Source organism: Pelodiscus sinensis, chromosome 7, assembly GCF_049634645.1.
Source record: "Pelodiscus sinensis isolate JC-2024 chromosome 7, ASM4963464v1, whole genome shotgun sequence".
In the NCBI taxonomy this organism is placed as follows: domain Eukaryota; kingdom Metazoa; phylum Chordata; order Testudines; family Trionychidae; genus Pelodiscus; species Pelodiscus sinensis.
This window is the reverse complement of record NC_134717.1, coordinates 62759360-62784844: the sequence shown is the minus strand read 5'-3', so window position 1 is coordinate 62784844 and position 25485 is coordinate 62759360. Positions and strand designations below refer to the sequence as shown.

At 50.4% G+C, this 25485-nt stretch overlaps 1 protein-coding gene across 3 annotated transcripts in view; it reads right to left on the bottom strand.

Moving 5' to 3' along the window:
- Positions 1-7032: 7032 nt before the first annotated feature.
- The window catches only part of ASB18 (ankyrin repeat and SOCS box containing 18), a 38256-nt gene continuing 19803 nt past the window's right edge, over positions 7033-25485 (bottom strand). For all 3 annotated transcript variants that reach the window (XM_006127472.4, XM_075934046.1, XM_075934045.1), the window contains 3 exons: positions 19559-20063; positions 16057-16170; positions 7033-14966 (listed from right to left, as the gene is read on the bottom strand). In XM_006127472.4, coding sequence (XP_006127534.2) covers positions 14781-14966; positions 16057-16170; positions 19559-20063 — 805 coding nt within the window. In that variant the 3' untranslated portion in view covers positions 7033-14780. The remainder of the gene's footprint in view (positions 14967-16056; positions 16171-19558; positions 20064-25485) is intronic.

Sequence of the window (25485 nt, the reverse complement as noted above, 5' to 3'; positions counted from 1 at the left end):
GAAGGAGTTGGGGACAGGGACTGTTGCTGCTGCTCCTGGAACCACAGCGTAAAGGACAAGTACTGCTCCTTGCAAGGGTGGGACGGCAGAATCACCTTGTCCAAACCCATTTCAGTCCATGGCGATTAGCGGGAGCTCAACGACAATGAGAGAATTTGGTTCTCAGTTACCACCTCCTGCCCCAAGCTGATGCTCAGTCAATGCGGTGCTCTCATGAGAACTAGTTTTATCCCTGTGGAATAATTCCCTGTGGGCCCTGGCCTTTCCTGGCTCAGCAATTGGGGCTGGCCGGCCCTGGCTTATCCAACACACGGCAGGAGGGCCACCAGATTCCTGCAGTTTCCTCAGTGTCACGTGGTGAACGGTAGCTCCTAGCGGTCCCATTGTGTTGCGCAGACTCAGCAAGAAGCTGCCTCTGTTCCAGCCAGGTCAACAAGGACTCTACTGTTACAATCTCGACTGAGGGGCTCTGCGTTTACAACCTAAGAAAGACAGATCCAAAGGTGGGGGGAGAGGACAAATCCCTGTCCCGTTTCTCAGACGGGGAGGTGAGACGCAGAGTGGGGAAGGGTTTGTCTACATGGGGGAGAGCAAAAGACGTAGTCGGAGTAGAATAATTTTCCTGGCACCGCTGTGCTGACATGAGAACATTCTGTTCCAAAGCCAGGTGAATCACAAAGCGGAGCAACATCTCCCTGCCTCGAAACATCTGCACCAAAGAGCCTCGCTCGTCGGACGTGGGACTTCCAGAGGCTCGGGAAAGTTTCCGTTCACTACTCACTTCCGTACGCTCTGGCCCCCCGGTACCGATGCTCCCAGATGTGCAACGCTTCAGGGCTCAGCTGCTTCCCCGAGGCCGGGGCGGTAACTTTTTGATCTCCGCGGTGTCTGCTAGCCGGGCCCGCTGCTGGTTCCCTCAGCTGTTTTCTCTTGCGACTTGCATGATTCCCCCCCCTTGCTCATTTTGCGTTCGTGTTTGATGACCCAGCCCTGTCTGGACCTCTCAACAACAAGGAGGCAGGTCCAGCTTTAGGAAGTGTGGGGCCCAATTCGAACAATTTCGACAGGGCCCCGCAGCAATTTTGATTGAGCAAACAAACAAACAAAAAAACGCACACAAAAGTTTCAAACCGCCCCCCTGTCCAGGGCCAATGCCCCCTCCCGCAGCACGCTCTGCACACTTCTGGGTTTAGGGCGCAGGGCCCCTTTAGGGGTGGGGCCCGATTCGGGGGAATCGGGCTAAGGCCAGCCCTGCAAGGAGGAGCATATGGGCCATTTGAATTAGGAGAGGCATCATCTTCTCAAAAACCGGTTGCTACCCTCGCTCCTGGCTCCCACCCTGAGCCACCCCGGGGCACTCTGGGAAACCCGGCTGCTAACAGAGCTGCCCAAGTTCAGGCCCAGTTTTCAGGCCCCACTTGCGGAAAGCGCGTCCGTCACAGCGATGTTCCAGCGAATCCAAAGGATCAGTGTAAGTTCGGCCCCCTCCCCGGCTCTGCATGCTGCAGAGGAAAAGGGAGGCCAGTCCCCTCACTGGGGCAGATGGCTTGTCAGGCCCAGTGCTGGAGTGTGCTGGGGTGTCTCTCCAGGCATCAGGAAGGATCCCTGGCAGCGGTGAAGCCTGAGGAGGGTGCTGGAAGCTGGAGCAGCCCTTTGGCTCTTGCTGAAGCCCAGGATCAGTGCCAAAATTGCATTGAGCCACCTGTTTTGTCTCTTCTCCCTGGGCGGTTCCATCTGCAGCCCTGGATCCGGCCCAGTGTGTCCTCCTCCTTGTGACAGGCTCTCGGATGGGGACTGCAGCATGCTGCGAAGAGCTGGAAAGCAGTGCCGAGGGCTCCATCACCAACTACAAAAGCTCCCAGGAAATGGCGTTGGCTTGTTGGCCCGTTGGGGCCTACGCAGACCCGGTCACGTGTCAGCCTCTGGCCCGGTGCACCAGCTCTCCGGCTCCCGGGGTGGTCTGGTCGCCTGGCCCCTTCAGAGCCCACCCGTCAGAGGGGCGTGTGAGTTCGGAGGAGGCGGTTGGGCTTCCCCTACGGGAGCCGCTGGGGTTTCTGGCTGCTGTGGGCATGGGGCAGGTGCGGTGGGATGGGAAGCCAGCACCGGATGGCTCTCCCCATTTCACGTCGCAGCGAGGACACCGGGGGCAAGAGAGAGCGGGGAGACATCTAAACAGGAGGAATGGGGGGGAGGGTTCTTTCTTCTTCTGAGCATGTGGCAGGGCTCTGTTGATTTAGGGGGGGACTGCGCCAGACTGGGGGGAACAAGGAGGGAAGGAGAACTGGGTGGCAACAGCAGTGCCTTGTAGAACAGCCTTAATTTCCAGCTATGTCTTCCCCACCCCCAGGAAAAGGCTGGTGCCTAGGAGTCAGATGGTGGGGAGAAGAGGGGGACATTCTCCAAAGTTGTCTGAAAAGGTTCCGAGAAAGGCAACTAAAACGATGAGGGGTTCGGAATGGGTCCCATATGAGGAGAGATTAAAGAGACTGGGACTTTTCAGCTTGGAAAAGAGGAGACTAAGGGGGGATACGATAGAGGTCTATAAAATCATGAGTGGTGTGGAGAAAGTGAATAAGGAAAAGTTAGTTACTTGTCCCCACAATATAAGAACTAGGGGCCACCAAATGAAATTAATGGGCAGCAGGTTTAAAACAAATAAAAGGAAGTTCTTCACACAGCACGCAGTCAACCTGTGGAACTCCTTGCCTGAGGAGGTTGTGAAGGCTAGGACTATAACAGGTTGAAAAGAGAACTAGATACATTCATGGAGGTTAAGTCCATTAATGGCTATTAGCCAGGGGGTAGGAATGGTGTCCCTGGCCTCTGTTTGTCAGAGGGTGGAGATGGCTGGCGGGAGAGAGATCGCTTGATCATTACTTGTTCTGTTCACTCCCTCTGGGGCACCTGGTGCTGGCCACTGTCGGCAGACAGGAGACTGGGCTGGATGGACCATTGGTCTGACCCAATATGGCCGCTCTTATGTTCTTAAAGTGCTGGACTCCCCCATTCATGGGACCCAAGTGAGCTGTCCCAGGGTGGATTCTGGGCCAGGGTCCTCCTGGCTGGGTGGGCATTTCCCCCTGCCTGTGTCCTGCACTGGACTTCCCAGGGCTGCCCTGGCTTCCTGGAGCTCACTGGCATGTTCTTCTCCTCCCCTTGCTGCCTCTATCTGATGGCGGATCCATACCAGGGATAGATAGCCCATGGTGCTTTCGCCTCTGTGAGACAGGAAGTCCCGCCTCCTTGCGGAGAGCAGGAAGTAGCCCGTCTTTCCATAGGCTGTTTTCCCTTGGGATGATCACATGTCGCCCTGAGCTCACGTTCCGGGTGAACGGATCTCACAGAGATGCTGGGAGACCGGCTGCTTGCCCTGGCATGGTCCCCCACCTTGGCCGCACGGGCATTCCTGCTGCACCAAGGCAGCCAGCGTTACTGTGCATGGATGGGCCCACTCCACGGCTTCTCTGCAAGGTTGCAGTGAGGGTGTGGGGCTCTGTTCCTTCCCGTCGCGAGTTCTGGGGCCTGGTGGAGCTCCTGGTTCACAGCTATCCTGTCCTCTTGCCTCTCCATTGTGTGAAACAGGAGCTGGAGAAATGCTTGGGTGCAAACTCTGCAAGTCCTTCCTGCAGAATTCTCTCAGGGCTCCCACCAAGTACTCCCATGGACTTAGGACTCTCCCGTTTGCATCACTGGGCTTTGGACTAAGCCACCCAAGAGGCCCTCAGCCATGGAAGGTCATTCTCAGGGGAAAGTCTCTTCTTCAGATACAATCTGGTGCCTGTTTTTGCAGCTGCCGTCAAGTGACAACGGACCTAGAACTTCCATCGCAATGCCACACGCACAGCACTAGGGCTGCCATGGGAGGATCAAACTACCCAGGCACCTTTGTCAATTCCTGTGAGCGGGGCATAAACAATGGTAGAGGGTAACATTTCCAAAAGCCCCTAACTGACTTAAGAGCGGATGTCCCATTGAGTTTCCGTGGGATCCAGGCTCCTAAGTCACTTAGGAAACATTTGCTCAAGTCACCCTCCATGAAAGCAAATGCAAGGTAAAAAGGAAAAAAAAGTCAATTTCAGTAGGGCACAGTTTAGAAGGGGAGGTTTGATTTGAGAGGTACCTGAAAAGGTAGGAAGAAAATAACAGGAAAGAGAGCAGGTCGCCGTAAGTAACCAAGACAGCTGGACTGTCTGGGCTAGGGTTGCCAGATGGTTTCAACAAAAATACCGGACACACTTGACATTCCATCCCAATCTACAGTCCATCTGATTTAGAAAATACTGGACAGTTCTATTTTCTCATTTCTATTTTCTTAATTTGTTTCCCAAACAGAAAGCTCAAATACTGGACTGTCCGGTTCAAAACCAGACACCTAGCAACCCTAATCTGGGCACATCAGTATTAAATAATAACCCATTCCGATGATGGACTTCCTGTCTGGGCTCATGCTGGATTTGCACTGCTGTAACCTTTCAGATGGGGAGCAAGAGAAGGATGTATTGTGAGGGGGCCAGAGACGAGCATCTCCATATTAGTTCCTGGTTGATTAAGATTATAGCCATTTTTTCCCCAAAAGGTTGCAAGGGGGAAGTTAGAAATAGCGCCGGAGGAAAATGGATTGAAATTTCTATCCATTAGGAAGGAACAATCTGTTTCACACATACAGAATGGGAAGCGACTGTCTAGGAAGGAGTCCTGCAGATAAGGATCTAGGGGTCAGAGTGGACCACAAGCTAAACATGAGTCAACTGTGTGACACTGTTGCAAAAAAAAAAAAAAAAAGCAAACATGATTTTGGGCTGCATGAACAGGAGCAAGACAGGAGAAGTCATTCTTCTGCTCATTTCAAGAAAGAGGTGGAGAAATTGGAGAAGGTCCAGAGAAGAGCAACAAAAATGATGAAAGGTCTAGAGAACATGAGCTGTGAGAGAAGACCGAAAGAATTGGGCTTGTTTAGTTTAGAAGAGAAGACCGAAAGGGGACAGGAGAGCAGTTTTCAAGTATCTAAAAGGGTGTCACAAGGAAGAGGGAGAAATATTGTTTCTCTTGATCTCTGAGGGCAGGACAAGAAGCAATGGGCTTAAACTGCAGCAAGGGAGGTTTAGGTTGGACATGAGGAAAAACTTCCTACCTGTCAGGGTGGTCAAACACTGGAATAAATTGTCCGGGGGGTTGTGGAATCTCCATCACTGGAGATATTTAAGAGCAGGTTGGACAGACACCTGTCGGGGATGAGCTAGATGGTGGTTGGTCCTGCCGTGAGGGCAGGGGACTGGACTTGAGGTCCCTCCCATTCTAGTGTTCTAGGGTTCCCTGAAAGGCAACTTGCAAGACACGAGCTCTGAAAGTGAAAGGGAAGTGGCACACATCCTCTTTAAATGTAGACAAAACTCAGTGCTACAAGATGGAGGGCACTGCCATGCCTGGAATTATACTGCACTTGGATCTTTAACTGCGTGCCCCAAGCTAACATGAGAATACATGTGGACTCCCCCCATTGGGAACTGCATGGATGTGAGAGGCCAATTGGACTCTTTCTCTTTTCGTATCCAGCTGCCCAGAGGCGCGCGGCCCCAGAGCGCAGGGCTGTTATTCCGCGTCCGTGGCAATTGAGTGATGCTTCACGCAGGAGCTGGCAGTGCATAGCCAGCATGGAGAGCCGACTGGGCTGACCTCAGCCTGCCTCCTTTCCAACTCACAGCTGCCTCTACGGCACAGGCAGGGTGGGGAGGGAAGAGGGTTTGTAAGCTCCACTGAGCAATCTCTTTGCGAGATTAGATGAGCTAGCAGTTAGAAAGACCCCTGCAAACCAGGCCCTGGCAGGGGTGTGCTAGTGAGGGGCTCGAGGGACCCCACAAGGCCTCGCTTATGCAGGAACATGCTCGCAATCTACAACACTCGAAGGGCCAACTCCTCCATATTGGGAGACTCCCCCCCCTTTTGGCTGTATGAAGAGCAGGGCTATGCTATGGGAAGATGTGTGCCGGCTTGGTCCTGACTTGGGCAGGGGGCTGGACTTGATGACCTCCTGAGGTCTCTTCCAGCTCCATGACTCTATGATTCTAACTTGCATGGGGGTCCGTTCTCAGCAAGTCTTCCTTCCACACTCTGGGGGTGATCCAAAGCCCACGGAAAGACTCACGTTAGATTTGATGAGTTTTGGATCAGGCTCAGCGGCTCTGCTGACTCAGCCGTGCAGGACTGAAGCCTTCGGGGACCATCCGGAAAGCTTTGTTTTATGCTTGTGGGGTAAACACCCCCTATGCTTTTACACCCTAGGGCAGAGCTGTGCATTTTTTGGATTTATGTAACAGCAGCTTTTTTTTAAAAAATCAGTAAGGTTAATTCCTGTCATTAGGTGGAGTTAACCCCCCCCCCCCAATACTGCAAAAATGAATTAACAAATTATAAAGCACAAGGACCATACAAAGGCTCTAACAAGGCACTCATTTAAAACAAGCTCTGCCTTTAGCTGGGAGATTGTAATTACACAGCACATGCATTTTAGAGCTCCTCACACTAATATGCAAACGACCTGCAATTAAATCAATTTTCGGGGGGGGGGGGGGGAGAGCGGATAACATCACATGCCAGGGCAATGTTGAATGCTGGGCAGTTTACTTGTGATCATGGAGGACTTTAAAACCGGGAAGAGAGGCTGCTCGTATCCTTAGGAGTTCACTAGGAATGTTGCCTGAGGGAAGATTGCAGGATGCAGATATGTTTTTTGGGGGGCTGCTCTTGGACACTGGGAGATCTCCCAGCAGAACTTGACCCCCCCAAAATACTGGGATTCTTGCACAATCTCTCCATCGGTGTTACAAATCAAACTTACTACTGTACACTAGGGCTGCGTCAAGATTGGCATAATTTTTCGGAAATGCTTTTAATGGAAAAGTTTTCCATGAAAAGCATTTTTGGAACAGAGCGTCTAGATTGGCACGGATGTTTTTCCACAAAAGCACTTTTTGCAGAAAAGCGTCCGTGCCAATCTAGACTCACTTTTCCGCAAAAAAGCCCCGATTGCCATTTTCGCGATCGGGGCTTTTTTGCGGAAAACAAATCTGAGCTGTCTACACTGGCCCTTTTGCGCAAAAGGGACTTTTGCCTGAATGGGAGCAGAACAGTATTTCCGCAAGAAGCACTGATTTCTTACAGTAGGAAGTCAGTGCTTTTGCAGAAATTCAAGCGGCCAGTGTAGACAGCTGGCAAGTTTTTCCGGAAAAGCGGCTGATTTTCCGGAAAAACTGGCCAGTCTAGACACAGCCTATAAGTAGTGTTGAAAAGTGAGCTCTTTCAATCCTCCCCATCAGGGGCGCTGGAGCAATGTGTATAGTGTGTGTGTGTGGGTGGGGGGGGGGTGTTTACAAACCAGGGGGGCAGCTAACCCCCAGTTCCTCCATTAAACTGCTTGTCAGCCTCTTAGATTGAGATTTCTTTCTTTTTGTTTTTCAGGAAAAGGGGAAACATTCGATGCTTAATCCAATTAGCTCGTTCGCATGTTTCTTCTTTAAAAGAAAAAAAACCCAACAACCTCATTTCAATCTAGAGACTATGCTTCAACAACTAGCTAATTTCTCCCGGATTGCTTTCCCTATTTGCATAGAAAGCCTATCTGTGAACGCGGCACTCTGTGTTATGTCTTTTGGGGAGGGTGGTCGGTTTCCTGCGTTACATGACTTCTAGCTACCGTCTCCCCTAGCTTGGTTATTTAATTCCTACTCGCTGCCAGAAAAAGGAACCTTCGATGCTGAGCTTAATGAAAAAAGATATATTTTTAAAAAAGATCTGAGGCTGGCAGAAACACGAGAGACGGGTTGAATAATCTGGGTTTACGTTCCTAGTTTAATTCATTCAGTTGGTTTGGAAATATATTTCAGTCCACTCTTGGGAAGCAGGAAAAGTAAAGCCAAGGTGAATAAAACTGTGGTCTGTAAAATTCTTTCTCCTTGTATCTAGATAGACCGGTGCAAAACCGCATCTGCATCCACGCCTGCATGAAACCGAGCGGAAGCATCTGCTGGTTTAAAATCCTGAATAAAAACCGAAAATAGTCCCAGGTCAGAGGGACACTGTCTCATTAAAATCACCATGGTCCTGAAACTGCAATGCAAACATTAAAGTGCAGTATTTTTCAATTAGAGCTGACGAATTCAATCAAAATTCCATAGATTAGGATGAAATGAGGCATGGGTCATTTACAGGGGAATTTAATTGCAGAGCCATTAGACAAATAGTATATTTGCCATTCTCACATTATCCATCATTTTAGACATCAATAGAAGGAGCAGCATCTTCGCTAATACTGCAGCACTTCCCAGTCTTTGCCTGTAAACACTCCCTTTCCCCATAGCTCCTGATTAGATCTGATTTCATTTAAAGCCATGGGGGATTATAAATGTGCAGGCAATCAGGTTCATTAGGACTCCGAAATCTCATTTCTGATTTGTATTGCTTTGTGGGTCGCCCGCCTCAGTGCAGCTTGGGGAGGGCTGCTTTGCTTTGAAAATCAGATGCTATTTCATTACCATGGCCTGGGGGGTGGTTTTTTGGGGGGAGGGAAAAGGTTTTACCCACTCGGCCCCAGATAATTTTGTGAGTCCTCACAATAGAGCCCCCTCAAATTGAGGACCCGCTCCTGAACCCCAGGGCTCCCATGAGTGTTTTGCCATTGTCTTGCAGGGTTGTTTGTGTGTGTGTGTGTGTGTGTATGGGCTGGATGGGGGCCCTGCTCAGAAGTAGTAGCCCTAAGGTTGAAGGGCTAACAATAGCTATCCAGCATGTACACCCCCCCTAAAAGGGAGGTTTTCCTGTCCAGTTTCCACACCCCCCCTCAAAAAAAGGGAGGTCCTCCTGTCCAGTTTACATTCACACACAAACAAATCTAAAAGGGAGATCTTCCTGTCCAGTTTACACACACACACACACACACAAATCTAAAAGGGAGGTCTTTCTGTCTGGTTTACTTACTTACTTACACACACACACACACACACACACACACACACCCTAAAAGGGAAGTCTTTCTGTCCAGTTTACTTACACACACACCTAAAAGGGAGATCTTTCTGTCCAGTTTACTTACACACACACACACACACACACACACACACACACACTTATTTAAAACACATTTGTAAAGTTTCCTGGAAGCATCTAACTCCTGAAATGTGCTTCGTGTCTGTAAAACCCTTTCTCCCTCCCTCAGCCTTGCTATTTACTCAGCCCAACTTGGTATATTGTTCGCCAAAGCTCAGGGCGGGGTATTTTCATTTTTTTATTGTCACAAGGCACAAACTGGACACACAACTCGCTGAGGTCACTGACATTTCATCTATAGTAGCCGCTGCACATTCACCACTTTTCATAAAATACACGCGCAGCAGAGAGAAGAAAAAACCTCCACACAAAACCCCACCACCAGAAAAACCCTCATTTTACCCAACTGCATTGTGTGCTCATTGCTGGGTTAGCTGCCTCAGTAATTTAATTGGAATGAAACGTGGAAAATGTGTCATTTTTGAAGAATTTATGCATCACTTCCTAGAAATCTCATTGTGTTAACTAGCAGCCTACTGTGTTCTGTTTAGCAGGCATAATCGCATTTTTATGTGTCTCTGTATTATAAGTTAATGTGACCTCCTGTCTTTGGCTGATGAAAAAAATGATCCTTTCCCATAGCATCTGCATCAAAACTAGGGGCTGGTAGGAAAATCCTGCAATGTGCATTTCAGAATGTTCTTAGGAAATTTGCTAACTTTGCTCAGAGATGGGTACGAAATATGGATAGAAAACTGCCTCCCCCGTGAGTAATTACCCAGAGTGTTAAAAACCCACTGCATTTAGCATAGGCACCAGCAGAGCCTGCATTTTCAATCATGTTTATTGCTTACAAATTACGTTACAAAAGAAATCGTCTCCTTTGCTTTTTAGTGGAGTGCTTAAGCAAAGACTGTTAGGATTGCGGTAGTTCTGAAATGCCCATTCTTAAAGATGACTCCTGAAAAAAAACAACCAGCGCCTATGTACTTACATCCCATAGGGAAGTGTATAATTCTGCCTGGTGCAGAAGGATGCTGTCATTAGAACATCATGATAAAAAGAGGCAGCTGAGAACTGCATTTATGGACAAAGCCATAACCGATACAATGTTCGTGATTCGTACAGAGAAGGCGCTAGCACAATCCAATAATCAATATTTGAATGACTGAATTTCTCTTTGCTTGGGCTGGGTAATACTGTGCTGTATTCTAGTACGGCTAACCAAGGGTATGTCTACACTGCAGCGCTATTTTCGGATACTTCCGGTATCCCGAAATAGCTATTCCGCGTCTTTTGAGCAAGTCCGCTATTTCGAAATAACGGACTCTCTATTCCAACATCCCTGTAAACCTCATTCCACGAGGAGTAAGGGACGTTTTGGGACAGTGCTCTATTTTGAAATTGGGCACTGTGTAGACAGTGCCCAATTTCGAAATGTTATTTTGAAATGAACTCGTAGAAAGCTGTGCAATTACGAAGCTGATTTTGAGCTACGGGTGCAGTGTAGACGCCCCCCAAGACTGCTATCCACCTCCAACAGAGAACCATCCGCTCCCCACACGGAACTCCTTAATTCGGATGGAAAGTAGGGAACTACTGCTAGCGAGGCCAATAATACGACTGTTGTGCACATGGCGCCACCTGGAGGCTGTAGGGAAGATCCCTTTAAACCGTAGCAACCAGCAATTTCACTGGGTTTAGAATAGGGGGGGTCAGACTTTTTTTCCTCGCCACCTACTTGAAGAAAATTGTTGATGCCCGCGACCTACCATAATAGGAGAGCAGTTTTCAAGGACCTAAAAGGGTGTCACAAGGAGGAGGGTGAAGAATGGTTCTCCATGGCCTCTGGGGATAGGACAGGGCTGAAACTGCCGCAAGGGAGGTTTAGGTTGGACGTTAGGAAAAACTTCCAGCCTGTCAGGGTGGTTAAACACTGGAATAAATTGCCCAGGGAGGTTGTGGAATCTCCATCGCTGGGGATATTTAAGAGCAGGTTGGACAGACACCTGTCAGGGATGGTCTAGATGGTGCTTGGTGCTGCCGTGAGGGCAGGGGACTGGACTCGATGACTCTCGAGGTCCCTTCCAGTCCTAGTGTTCTAGGATTCTATCCTTTGAAAAGAGTGAGGGCTATTGGGTAGGTCTGGGGTGGGACAGAGATGAGATGTTTGCCATGGGGGTGGGGGAGCCTCTGGCTTTGGAGAGGCTCAGGGCTGGGGGCGGGCGTTGGTGCTCAGGGTTTGGGGCTGGGTGGTGTTGCAGGGAGGGTTGCTAAGGCAGCTTCCTGCCTGTCCTGGCTCTGCGGGCGGCACTGCACCCCGGAAGTGGCCAACAGCTGGTCTGCTTCCTAGGTAGAGGCGCGCAAGTGTCTCTATGTGCAGCTGTCGCCCACGGGCGCCGGTGCCTAGAGCCAATGCCCAGGGTGGAGGCAGCGCAGGGAGCCCTGTCCAGCCCCTCTAGGACCAGGACCAGCTTCTGGCTGCTTATGGGGCACAGCAGGATCTGCAGGGCAGGACGGGGAGGAAGCCTGCCTAGCATCCCTGCTGGTGCCCTGGTACTGGGCCATGGCCCTTCCTTTGAAACTCACTGATTTAGAAAGCTGTGTGGCACTTTCTCATTGCTGCTTTGCTGCGGCTGTGAATGCCCGTAGATTGGAAGCTAACACAGGTTTCCCGTTCTCTCCCTGGCACTGATGACACGGGAAGAGCTATTTAAAGAGACGGGGGTGAGAACCGATTGGCTTCTGGATGTGCTGGTCAACCAGGACAGGGGGAGTTTGATGATAAAACAGGGGGCTTGAAATAAACCAGAAAAGTTACAGGCCACGTCAGCCTCCTTTTTTCCTTGCTAAGCACAAATTTTGAAGACCATGTTTCTTATATTTGAAGGCCAGGTTACCTTCCCATGATAAGTTCTATTGGCTTATACGCTGGGCTGCCAATTTACTGCCGTGTGCTGGGCTTTCATTCTGAATTATGTTTTGAACACTGCGCTTAGCTCTGTATGGTTGTATTGAGGACGCCCCTCTGAGAAGTTGCCACGCGAATATATGTGACCGTAAAAAAGGGCCAATAGGATGCGTGAAATGCTGCAGTCAAAATGTTTTTTTCTACATGCAGCTGTGTGGGTTGAATCTGGAAAATAAGACGGGGCTGAAAACTCGACTTATCGTTGCTGGCTTGATACAGTGGAATGGAGCGCAGACACCCTTTATGCCTAACCTCTCCACGCCTCCAGATAAACCCAGCCCAAAATACCCTCCCCCCAAAACCAAATAATCAGCCTTTACAAAAGTGTAAGAAAATCTTACACATCAAAAACAAACACTCTCTACCAGTTGGATTTTTTACCTTTAACAAGATCCTGGAGACTCAATGTAGTTCCCCAAAGAGTTCGGTATTGCTATAGATCATAGAATCATAGAATAATAGGACTGGAAGGGACCTCAAGAGGTCATCGAGTCCAGCCCCCCGCCCTCAAGGCAGGACCAAGCTCCGTCTACACCATGTGGCAGGCGTGCCGATAGAATGGGGATGATGGGCAGCGGTTTGGGCGATTCCTCCTGAGGTCATGGACACTTATGAATTGTGGGGACGATTGGGGTACTTACAGACAGGCATGTGGTTAGATATTTCGCAAAATCTGGGCCTAATTTCTGTGGCCATTCTGTTCTCTCGTGAGTAGAACATGGTAGCCCTAGCTACCAAACCCAACATGTGACTAGCTTCAGTGCATCATGACCTGCTCAGAGCAGAGTTAAAAACTCCTGAAAACATCTTTGGAGATGCTGCAAGCTGCCAGAGGTTGGATGGAGCCATTTAAAGAAAATCTTCCTGTGTGTATGTAGAGTAGCCAGCTTTGTTCTTTAACGGACAGTTAAAATGCGAATAGGGGCTTGTCTCTGTTGAGGCTTGGAAGAATTCGATTTTGATTGGCCAATGTCAATAAACGCTGATTTTACCACACACACACACAGTGATATCAAAATATTTCCATTGATAATAATAAAAATTTACAGATAGGCAAAGTAAGACAAATGTTGCTTGAGGACTTATTAGAGACAAAAAACCCTGCAGTGAAGTAAAGTTTTGATCTAGGCTTGTTGAATAGACTAGTGAATGAAGAGTAAAACCAGGGATGAGATCCTAATTTAAGGCTTTATATATTTTGGCATGTGATGTTGGCAGTTTGTGCTTTAGTGGTTTATAAAGCTTTGGGCACTTTGAATTTTAAAAGCCACTGTCATTAGCTAATTGTCTGCCTTCCCCATCATTTCCTGCAACTTTGAAAATTTGAATTGTTAACAAATGCTTAAAATCCGGGGAGCAACCCCACTGAAATCATTAGGACTGCTCATGGGTTAAATCCTGCTGATGCTTATACACGTTTAATGTTATAGAATCAGAGAACCATAGAGCTGGAAGAGACCTCAGGAGGTCATCAAGTCCAGCCCCCTGCCCAAGGCAGGACCAATCTCAACTAAATCAACCCGGCCAGGGCTTTGTCAAGCCGAGACTTAAACACCTCTAGGGATGGAGAGTCCGCCACCTCCCTAGGTAACCCATCCCAGTGCTTCCCCACCCTCCCAGGGAAATAGTTTTTCCTAATCTCCAAACTTAGACCTCTCCCACTGTAACTTGAGCCCATTGCTCCTTGTTCTGCCATCTGTCACTACTGAGAACAGCCTCTCTCCATCCTCTTTGGAACCTCCCTTCAGGAAGCTGAAGGCTTCTATCAAATCCCCCCCTCACTCTTCTCTTCTGCAGACTAAACAAACCCAAATCCCTCAGTCTCTCCTCATAGGTCATGCGCTCCAGCCCCCTAATCATTTTGGTCACCCTCCGCTGGACCCTCTCCAATGCATCCACATCCTTTCTATAGTGGGGGGCCCAGAATTGGACACAGTATTCCAGATCTGGCCTCACCAGAGCCGAACAAAGGGGAATAATCACTTCTCTGCATCTGCTGGCAATGCTCCTCCTAATTCAACCTAATATGCCATTAGCCTTCTTGGCTACACGGGCACATTGTTGACTCATATCCAGCTTCTCATCCACTGTAACCCGCAGGTCCTTTTCTGCAGAACTGCTACTTAGCCAGTTGGTCCCCAGCCTGTAACAATGCTTGGGTTTTCTTCCATCCCAAGTGCAGGACTCTACACTTGTCCTTGTTGAACCTAATCAGATTTCTTGTGGCCCAATCCTCTAATCTGTCCAGGTCACTCTGGACCCTATCCCTGCCCTCCAGCATATCTACCTCTCCCCCTAACTTAGTGTCATCTGCAAACTTGCTGAGGGTGCAATCCATCCCCTTATCCAGGTCATTAATAAAGATTTTGAACAAAACCGGCCCTAGAACCGATCCTTGGGGCACTCCACTAGAAACCGACCGCCAACCTGACATCGAGCCATTGATCACTAGGCTGTTATGCATGTGTGTCATCTCATTGACTTCAATTAAGATTTTATAACACATGCTACTCATGTCTGTAATAGGCTTATAACTGCTATTACTCATTTGTTAACCCCCGTCAATCTAGACAATTGATCAGTGTAACCTTAATATGTAATGTGCTTAAAAAAATTCTATACAATATTTCAACTGAAAGCAACTTTGAAAATTGCAGCGTAAATCCCTGAAAACATTTGTAACGGACATGACAGATTCTTAACTTTTAAGGCACAAACAAAAGCTATTGTCAAGAGTGCTAAGGAGCAGTTAGAATGGAAGGACAGGCCTTCAGAGCAGTATTCCTTCGGGTTCCAACAGCAGGTAGTTTTGGAGGGGTTTGGGCACGGGTAATAAGGGGATCAGGTAGTGGCATTTGCCGCCAAACTTTTTCCGAATGGTGCAACGGCACAAATGTTGCAGACTCCGAGGAGTGCAGGAGAGCATGAAAAAGGATTCATAAAAGGGCAGGTGCATCTGTAAAGCAAGAGAGAGTAAACCCTGAATTCAGCTTTGGCTAGACAAAACAGAGACTTGTCAGGCTGAAAATCAATGGCACGGTTCAATTAAGCAGGGTAACATCGGTATTGAAACCTGTTTCCAGGTTAAGGAGCCTAGGTGCCGGCAGTTGGTCCTTTTTGCTTATAGCTTCGCATGCCTGGATTTGCCTTGATCATCACAACACATTTCTTTGTGTCATCAGCACAGCCCCACAGGAAAGTGATGGCACAAACGCATGGTGGGTTACCCCATCGGCCAGTATTGTGCCCTCACAGGAGAGTAAACCAGGAGTAAAACGTTTTGAATGGATGCAAATCCGATGCCCAGCTGCAATGATGAAAATGAGGTTGCTGTATAAAGCACGTTCCTAGAGTAAAAATGCTTGTTAAGGTCAGTTTTAGCAATTTGTCACATTCGTTTTTGGACTTCCCTCCTTTCCCTTTGCACCGTCGGCTGGGCACGGTACTTGTCCTTGGTGCCTTTTGGCTGTTTTCAGTTTTGGAGCGGGATCCTGAGCTTTTGTGGGCCTTGCTCCTGGTCTGGTTATTTACCTCTGCACAGGGGAGGTGTAAGAGGCAGCCTTTCGGATGGTGGGAATGGGGCAGGAAGGAAGTTATATGGCTCATAGTCTCGTGGTGGTGCGGCCCAGGCACTGTGAGATATCTGCCTGTGTCTTGGGAGGCCAAATGATGCCATTGGCTAGGGCAGGGGCGGCCAACCCATTCCAGATGAAGAGCCTGGATCCAGCGCGAAGAGCTGGGTCAAAAAGTCGTAGAGAAAAAAAAAAGGACTGGCCCTTTAAGAAAGTTTTTGGAGGTTTTTTGGCCTCAACAGGCTCCCGGCTGTGGCCACCATATTGGATCCGCCATTTTGATCTGGACAGCTCCTCTGCTCCAGTGAGCACAAGGGAGCTGGGAGGCGTGGGCCGTGTTCAGGGGACACGGGGGCAGCTTCGTAAGCCACAATGATGGGGGTGGGTGGAAGTGCCGCATGTGGTTCGCGAGCCGTGGGTTGGCCACACCTGGGCTAGGGGCATATCTAAGACACCAGCCCACCGTTTTCCTACCTGAAATATTTCCTCCGGAATAGCCTCCAGCCACTGCTCAGAGATGGGCACTTGAGAGTAGGAGTTGAAGAGGATTTCGATGATCTCGGGCACAGATGCACAAGACCTCAGCACCTAGAACGAACCCAAAGGGGAGGAGATGAGGGGATTTCACAAAGGGGTGCTGAACCATCCCCAGATCTGAGGCTTTTCCAAAACCCCAAAGTGGCTGACTGGAGGTTTCCCTTTTCAGCATGTCGCTAGATGAAAGGATCAGCGGGTCCATCAATGACAGTCATTGGGGTGGGGTCAAACAATACTCAAAGAAATTCTGCTCTGGAGCAAGTCCCTAAATCGCCTTCATATGAAAAAAGCCTGGAGAAGGCTTGCTTTTGTTGTGGTGTTATTTTCGTTGGAGGCACCACAATTGTGTTTACACACGGTGCATGATAAGCCGGGGTCATATTCTCTTTATGGTTTGAAGTAAAATCAATGCAAGGCCAAGCTACAGCAAGACTACTGTGAGGGCCAAAATTGCAAACTGATAGGCCAGGGTTCTGTGACTGACAGACAGGCAGGCCAGGGAATCTCTAGTAGTAGCCTCCACAGCAAAGCTAGTTTCAGCCTATCCTAATCCTTTCCCCTTCCACTCTTAGACTGTGTCTACACTGCAGGCTTCTTGCGCAAGAACGGCTGTTCTTGTACAAAACCTTGCAGAGCTTCTACACTGCACGCACATTCTTGTGCAAGTAAATTTACAGTACAGTGTCGGAAAAGAGGGCTTCTTGCAGAAGAGTTATTCTTCTCCCCATGGGGACTAAGCCTTTTTTCACAAGAGTTCTTGCGCAAGAAGGCAGTGTGGACAGGCAACATGGATTTCTTGTGCAAGATATCCCTTTGGCTAAAATGGCCATTAGAGCTTTTTTGCGCAAGAGAGCGTCCACACTGCCATGGACGCTCTTATGCAAAAGCACAGCTCTTGCACAAAAGCACATGGTAGTGTGGACAGGCTCTTGCGCAAGAACTTTTGCACAAGAAATCTGGCGCAAAACAGTTCTTGTGCAAGAAGCTTGCAGTGTAGATGTAGCCTACACTGCATTGTAAACTCGAAATAAGATGCGCAATTTGTGCTACACAAATTGCGAAGCTTATTTCGAGTTTATTTTGAAATAGGCTATTTTGAAATTTGGTGCTGTCTGCACAGCACCTAATTTCAAAATAAAGTGCAATTTCGAGACATCCCTTAACCCTCGTGGAACGAGGGTTACCAGGATGCCGAAATAGCGCGCCCGTTATTTTGAAAAATATTTTGAAATAGCGGGTGGCTTGTGAAGACGTGGGGTACCAGAGGTGTCCCGAAATAACTTTGATGTGTAGACATACCCTTACAGACTTCACACACTCATCCTCCTTAAACATTTCATTCACATTTTCATGTTAATTACTCCAGGTAGCAGAGTCGCCGTGAAAGATTCGCCCCAACTCAAGCCACCTTGAATTTGGGCACTTTCCCGGGACATCAACAAGCTGCCCTTTTCCAAAGCAAAGCACCCTGGGTAACATTTTAACAAGTGCCCAAATGACTTAGGTGTCTAGGGCCAATGGCATGGTCTCAGTAGGGTTATGTCTACACTGCATTTTTTGTGTGGAAGAGGATATGCAAATGGAATGTTCATTTGCATATCTTCTTCTGATTCTTTTTGCGAAGAATGCAGTCGGAAAAAAACCCTTTTTCGCAAGATCCCTTATTCCTCAAAAATCGAGGTTTACAGGATCTTGCGAAAAAGATTTTTTTCCTTCCCGTCTACACGGGGCTTTTTAGCGGCAAAACCTCTTCCGCAAAAAGAATCGGAAGAAGATATGCAAATGAACACGCCATTTGCATATCCTCTTCTGCAAAAAAACCGCAGTGTAGACATAGCCTAGGATTGAAACCTCTGTGGTCACTGAAACAAGCGTGCAAACTGTCTGTAATGAACGTACCCAGACGGGATCCCCTGCCTTTTTGAAAAGTTTACCCTCTGTCCCCAAGGAGCCCTCATGTGCCCAGGCATGTGATTTGAAGGCAGCACCGACCTTTTTTGCAACATCTTGTGTGACTCTAAGGCCCTGTCCTGAGAGGCAGGCAGCTCCTCGCAAGGCCAGGCCACAAACAAAAAGGCAAAAAACATACACGGAGCGTGATTCACCTCTGTGTGATTTGGTGCTGAGCTGGGCAGGTAAAAAAAATCGCACTGCACACCGTCGTCCTTAGTATCACTGCGCTGACTTCAGTGACATTACCCCAGGGAGCAACATCACAGGTTTTCACACGGAGGGATAAATAGCACAGCCTCACCTGGCCTCCATCCCAGACCCAGAACGGTTTGTTTATGTCCGTGAATGCGATGGCCCTTCAGGTCCCCAGTGGAACTAATTAGCTGCCTCCCAGGGTTGAGGTCATAGCTGCAGGTCACCTGGTTCTTAGATCTAAGGCCAACAAGCAGCTAAATGAGGGGCAGAGCTTTAGCTACTTATTGGGAACAGGCAGACACCTGTCCCAGGCCCCCAGCTCGGAGGGAACGTCCCAGAAAGGAGCAGCCGGACATGGCCTGTTGGTTTAATGTTTTGTGGAAGACACTGATGTTCTGCCGCAGGCTGAGAGATTGATCTGGAGAATTTGCTCACCAGCTCGGAGTTTGCTAGCGGGACGCTCCCACGTGGCTGTGGCCTGGCGGTGCTTAGAGCCAGCTGCCTCTGCGTGGGTGAGCCCAGAGCGAGATGCATCGCACAGGTTACTGTGGAACGAGGTGTACCGGTAGTTCGGAATAGGAAGCCTAATCCGAACTACCTAGTTCGTGCCGCGTGTAGCCGCGGGCACGGAGTTTGAACTAGCGGACATTTAAAAATGGCGGCGCCCGGCAATATGCAAATGAAGCCCGGGAAATTCAAATCCCGGGCTTCATTTGCAACTCCGGTTGCCTACATTAACCACCCTAGTTCGAACTAGGGTGGTAGTGTAGACATACCCTGAGTTCTTATGTTATGGGAACAAGTCAATAACTTTTCCTTATTCACTTTCTCCATCTCTCTCATAATCGTATCATATCCCATGTTAGTCTTCTCTTTTCTAAGCTGAAAAGTCCCAGTGTTTTTAATCTCTGTTCATATGACACCTGTTCCAACCCCTCATAGTTTTTGTTGCTCTTTTCTGGACCGTTTCCAATGCCAGGGAGCAACATCACAGGATTTCACCTGTTCCTGTGGGGGAGCTCTGTGGAGATGAGGCAACCACACCTGCTAGACGATTTGCTGTTTTTAAATTCCTCCAGCCCCTATCTGCTAGAGCAACTTGCCTGAGGCCACCTCATGCTTTTTACACACAGCCCGGGAATGCTAATTGCCCTCAGCAATTATTGGCCTGGCTTGGACCAAACAACCAGTTATCCAACCTTCCTGTCACCCTTTACTGGTCCCTTGGAACAGCCTCTCCAGTGCCTAAACTGGCGGACTGACTGCCTCTAGCCAGCCTGTGAGACAGTACCTTCCCAAAGGCCATAGGCCAGATTTTTTGGGAGCCATGGTTCAGCAGCGTCTGCACTGTGAGATGCGGCCTCTGTTGCTGCTTGAAGGCTGCGGCCTGTAGGACGCAGGACATGGGGGAGGCTCCGTTGTAATCGATGGCATTCACGTCGGCTTTATTCTGCAGCAGAAACTGGACCAAGCCGAGGTTGGCGTTCTTGCAGGCCTTATGGAGCGGGCTCTTCTCCTCTTCGTCAGCGGCGTTCACTTCGGCACCGTACATAACCAGCAGCCGGCACACCCGCAGGTAGTCGCCTTGCTCCGCCGGTGCCTGGGCCTGCCCGCAAGCCAGGCTGAGTGGCGTTTCATCCTGGCTGTTCTTCCTGTCCACGCTTGCGCCGTACCTCAAGTACAGGAGTGCGTGTTCGTAGAGGCCGTGCCTCGCTGCTGTGTGAAGCGGGGTCTCCTGGCTCGCTTCGCTCGGCAGCTCGACCATCGCGCCGTACTTCACCAGGAGCTTGGCACATCTGCAATGAAGTGACACAGCCCTTTACTGATGGCAAAAAGGCAGCCCAGCGCTTTGTCTTGGTGTTGGGCTACCTTTGCCGCGATGCATTAGCGAGAGCACACAGATTATCCCTCACACCAGAGATAACAGACCTCCCAACCCGTAAGCTCTTGGAGGGCCGCCGCCGGCGTCTGTGGGACGTGTGCTCCTAATTCACTTAGGCGCTCTTGGAGTGAGGGGACACTAGACTGAAGGCATGGAAGCTGAGGCATTTCACCTGGATGGGGTCAGCTAAAATGAACATGATGCCCTCATTGGAGACAGGCCCCCAGTGTCCTGGGAATGGTGTTTGCTTTCGGAGCAGTGCACGGAACCATCGCTAGCCTCTGTTTGAATTGCGAGACAGACGGGAGCGGGGAGGGGGAGAAATGGGGTGGGTGCTTTTTTCAAACGCCCTCTGAGCCCGCTACTGCTGGCTGGTGCAGAAGCAATGTGGTTTTTTGGCGTGTGCTGGAGCAAACCGCTGCCCGGTGGGCCCCCTGCGGGTGAAGCGAGGGGTGGAGGAGCTGGCGGTGGAACGGGAAGGACACGAGAGGGGTCTGAGACAGAGCGCTACGGGGGAAGGAGGGTCTGCTTGACGTGGTGGGGGACAGTGGAGGCGTTACGAGGTGATGGTGCTGCGGTCGAACCAGCAGGTGGCGTGAAAGGGTCTCTGCTACCATTGTGGTCAGGACGGGGCTCTGGAACCGATCCCCTCAAGTTCGGCAGCCCCACATCGCTGCATCTGGAAGGGGCTTCCCCCACAAGTGGGCCTGCTCAGGACCAGCATGGCCGGGACCAGGCAGCCCAGCAGGGGCTCCGCGACCCTCAGGCAAGCGCACCGGCAGCCAGCGCCTTCACGCCGGGGTGGGCAAAGGCTGGGCATCGCCGGGCCTGCTAAGTCTCCTCAGAAGGCTCCTCATTTCCAGCCTGCTCTGCTGGGCTTTTCAGGGAGCCTCTCGGGAGCCGGAAATAAGCTCAGGGTTGGCTTCCTAGCGTCCCTCTCCTGTTCCTCCCCGAGGTGCTTCCCAGACACTCCACTGGAGGAAAGGGGGATCTCCCGCCCTGCCGGAGCTGTGGGGGGAAGGTCTTGTTGCCCTGGGCAAGGCAAGAAACTGAGACATGAGGGAGAGAAGGCGAAACTAGAAGAGGGAGCTAGAGAGGATTATGGACATGAGGTCATGCCTAGTCACTGCGTAGACCTATTGCGGGTGTTGTTTGCATCATCCTCCACATCTGCAAATCTTGCCAAGCCGGGCGCCAGGTAAGTGCACCCCGCACGCCATGGCTGCTGCTAGAGGGGAGCCAATCTCCCCAGCTTTGGAGACGGTGGTCCATCCAGCCATCCACGCCTACTTTCCAGGGGGAGAGGCGGTCCTTTTTGGCTCGTGACAGAGCCTGCCATCTCTGGCTGTTTTAAAGGGACCCTGGCCGGTTGCTCCAAGGGCAAACCCCGAGGTGGGGAAAGGTCACATGCGACACTGACCCCCGGCACATGATGCACGAGGGTAAGCGCCGGCGTGCAATGCTTGGGCCAGGTCAGCTCTGGCTGTGTCCCTATGGATGGAGAGACACAAGCCAGAAAACGACAGCGCTCCAGCCAGTCTCCGGGCGCTGCCCAGTAGGGGCTCTGGGAGACCCGGGGAGAGGCAAGGTGACGAGGCAGGTACAGCGGGTGCACATCCCGGAAAGATTTTGTCAGAATCAGCCTTGCTCTGGAGACCCAGTCAACCATCGCAAGGACGGGGGAGACAATCAGCCAGCGGGTGTGTCTCCTGGCGGGGCTAACATCCCCAGAGTGTGATGCAGACTACCCCTGCGATCCAAGGCTCGTCTGACACACAGGCCTGATGGCCGGGTTGGGAGGCAGCGGGGAAAGGCAAGGTTCTTTATATAGACGGCGGCTGCAAGCGAATCAGGGAATGAAAACATCCAACCCACGGTCTGGACCTTGCCAGTGCTCAAGGCTGGGTATTGAGCTCGAATAACTTGAAAGGGAGTAAAAAAGCGATAGCTACGTAATGCGTGAACGTGGGCTGCTTTCAGAGCCACGGAGGGAGAGGTGCTGTACTCGGCCGCGTGTGGCATGGAAGCGGCTCTCTCCGCTCTTCTCTGACTCTTCCATTGATGGGACCCAAACAACAAGGGAAAACAACACCGAGTCCTGTGGCCTTAGAAGCGACCAGATTTATTTGGGCAACATCTTCCGTGGGTAAAACCCTCTTCACCAGATGCACCCAGCGTGACTGGGAGAGCAGATGTTTGCACTGCGAGGTCAAAACTTGGGGCAGGAAGAGAACAGGGCCCGCGTGGCAATTACCCAGTGAGAACGGCCTTTTCGGGGTGTCTTTTTCCTTGGCCACGCTCGGCAACATTTCCTCATCCAGCCAGAAATCCCACCAATGCCAATGGGAGTGTGGCCCGAGTAAGGACTGCATGATTTCATCCCTTGCGTGCCCTGCGAGAGCACACTCCTTCCCCCGCCTTGGTCCAAGCCCACGGAAAGGAACAGGCATGGCAATCGGTGCATAGGACGGCTTGCGACCCAGCTTTGGGGACTCTCCCACATGGCACCACCCGCTAATTCAAAAATGTGAATCTAAACAAAACCACTCCCGTCACAGAAGTCATCCTGGCAATCTGCAAAAGAGCGATCCGAGGCTGGGGGAGGCCAACATGAAGCCTTGGCCATTAAAAGGACTGCCCTCCCCCCACTTGTTTGCAATGTTGTATGTACAACTCAGATCGCCTTCCGACACACAGAGGGGGTTAAAGAGAAACAGTCCACAGCAATGGCTGTTTAGGGCGCGTAAGTGAACGTGATCAGCCAGTCTGCACAAACAAAATGACGGCTGTTTTTCCTACGGGAAGCTGACGTTGGCACCGTTGGCACGGTGACAGGGTGACAAAACAACGTCACATTCTGCCACATGTGGTGTCACTGGCCGGGTAACTGGCCAGGCTGAGATGAGGACTGAGATTAGGTAAAAACAAGGATGGCAGCCAGGAGGAGGGGAGACTCATAAGCAGTAAGGCAAGACCTTGAAAATATTCTTCTGGGATGTGTGTTTCAAAACAGAGACCGATGGGACAGTCCCGGACTCCGCTGTAGAGCCAAGCCTACCTCGCAAATACTGCCTACTTCTGATGGATTTGGTTCTGGGGAGATATTTATTCTCCTTTGTGGCCTGGCCAGTAAAAACCCATCTAAGCCTTCTTACATGTACTGGGCACCTATGTTTTTGCTCAAGTGTGCTTCTGCAGAGTTTAGTGATGTTCAGGGCTGACACTTACTGGAAATGACCCTTGCTCAGATCTAGACTGATTCATGCAGGCTTCAAGCAGTTTTTCTCTCCCCCCACCAGCTCTCCTTATGCGTCGCCTGTTTGGCTTCTGTGCCTAAAACAATCGGACTCATAATGTTCCCTCTTCTCCATCCAGGCACAGAATAAATTTTGTATGTGCACCACCGCGCATGCAGCAGTGCACCACCAGTAGAAACAAAAAATCTACCGAGAGTGCTCTGAAAATCCTCTGGGCAGCATTTGAATCTCTCTTGAGTGGCTGCCCAAGCACACAGCTGACAGGGAACAGTGCTTGCCACCATGTGAAAGAATACCAGATGCCAAATGTGATTGGAGATCCTTCAGGGAACATGACCCGTAGCTCCCCCCGGCTCTTCTCCTCTCTCATTTTTCTTTCATTAATCGGTTTTATATTTCCATGGAAAGCTCTAGAGACTCCCATATTTAGTTCTGAAAGGCCCTGCTCCAATTGCCACGAGTAGTCACGATGGTGGCTATCGCACAACAGGGGCAAATCCAACTGCAGAGTGGCTGAGGATGTGTGTCTTCTCTCCAGAGAAGGTGGGTAACCCACCGGTTACTGTGCTAGGCACCAGCCTGTGGGCCTGGCCCACAGAGCATACGGGTCGGTTGCAGCTCTCAGCTTAAGGCTTTTTCACTCAAGAGTAGGGGATTGGTAGCTTAAGATGGGGGACGGTTCTGTGTTGCTTAAATGCTTTCCTGAGTTTGTGGGGGATGAGTTTAGTTTTCCCGCTGACTCTCGAAGGGAGAAATTCCGTGCTGACGTAAGTACAAACTCGCCTGCTTGTGCAAACTCACCGATTAAAATACCAGTTCTTTGTAGGCTTCGCAAAGTCAGCTGGCTGGTTCTGAGGAGCGGGGTGGCGCTGGTGAACGCATTGTGCAGGACAGAGGACCTAGCTGAAAATTCTGATGGGCAGTGAGCTGGCTCCCAGGGACTCAGGTGAATCATGTTCTGTTCTCCCCCCCACCTCTCTCACTCACACACATGCCTTTGATGTGGGTCTATTTACAAACCAATGTAGAAGTCTGAGGCGATAGTTGAGGAAGTGGTGTAAAAACGCCACACCACGTTATAGAGCTTGGCTGTCCAGATTTGTACATGTGGACTCTTGCAAGAGGGATGTGTCTGCATGGTTGGGCCACCTGATTGGAGTGCCAACTTGTCCCATTCAAAAAGAGGAAATCAAGTCTTGGACGTTATGGTGGTTGGAGGTGACGAGTTATCGTATGAGTGCATCAGTTCCAAGGGACCACATCATCTAGTCTGACCTCCTGTGTAAAACAAGCCAGAGAACATTCCCAGGATTGTTCCTAGGCCAACTCTTCTAGAAAAGGTATCACTCTTGGTCTGAAAATGGCCAGTGATGGAGAATCAATAGTGACCCTTGGAACATCTCAGAGGGGTCACCTTGTGTGTCCATAGCTGCAAAAACAAGGAGGAGTCCTGTGGCAACTTAGGGTACGTCTACACTGCAACACTATTTTGAAATAACTAGCACTATTCCGAACTAACTTAGTCCACGTCTACTCAGCCAGCAGTTATTTTGAAATAATGTCAAAATACTGTTAAGATGGAGGACATCTTACTTCGACCCCTATTAGGGTAAATACGGCCCCTTGGATCTAGTCTCAAATCTAGTCCACCCCATTAGAGTAAATACGGCCTCTCTGGCCTACTCACAAATCTAGTCCACCCCATTAGAGTAAATACGGCCCCTCTAGCCTAGTCCCAAATCTAGTCCACCCCTATTAGGGTAAACACGGCCCCTCCGGCCTAGACACAAACACAGTTCTCCCCCCCCCCCGGCAGGCTTGGCTCACAGGTCGGCCTCCCGATGGGCCTGGGAGCCAGGTTGCCATGGGGTGGGGGCCTAGGGGGCCCTCCCTCTCCCCCGGGTCCCAGCCCAGGGCCCTGTTGGCGGCGATAGTGCACGTTGCCTGCTCGGCGGGGACCCCACCCGACACGCTGATCTCCCGGGGTCAGTCCCCCGCCCTGGGCTCCTTCCTGCTGTCCCCGGGCATGGTCCCGGTTGCGGGGCCTGGCTCAGTGCGTTGGGGCCTTGTAGCCATGCC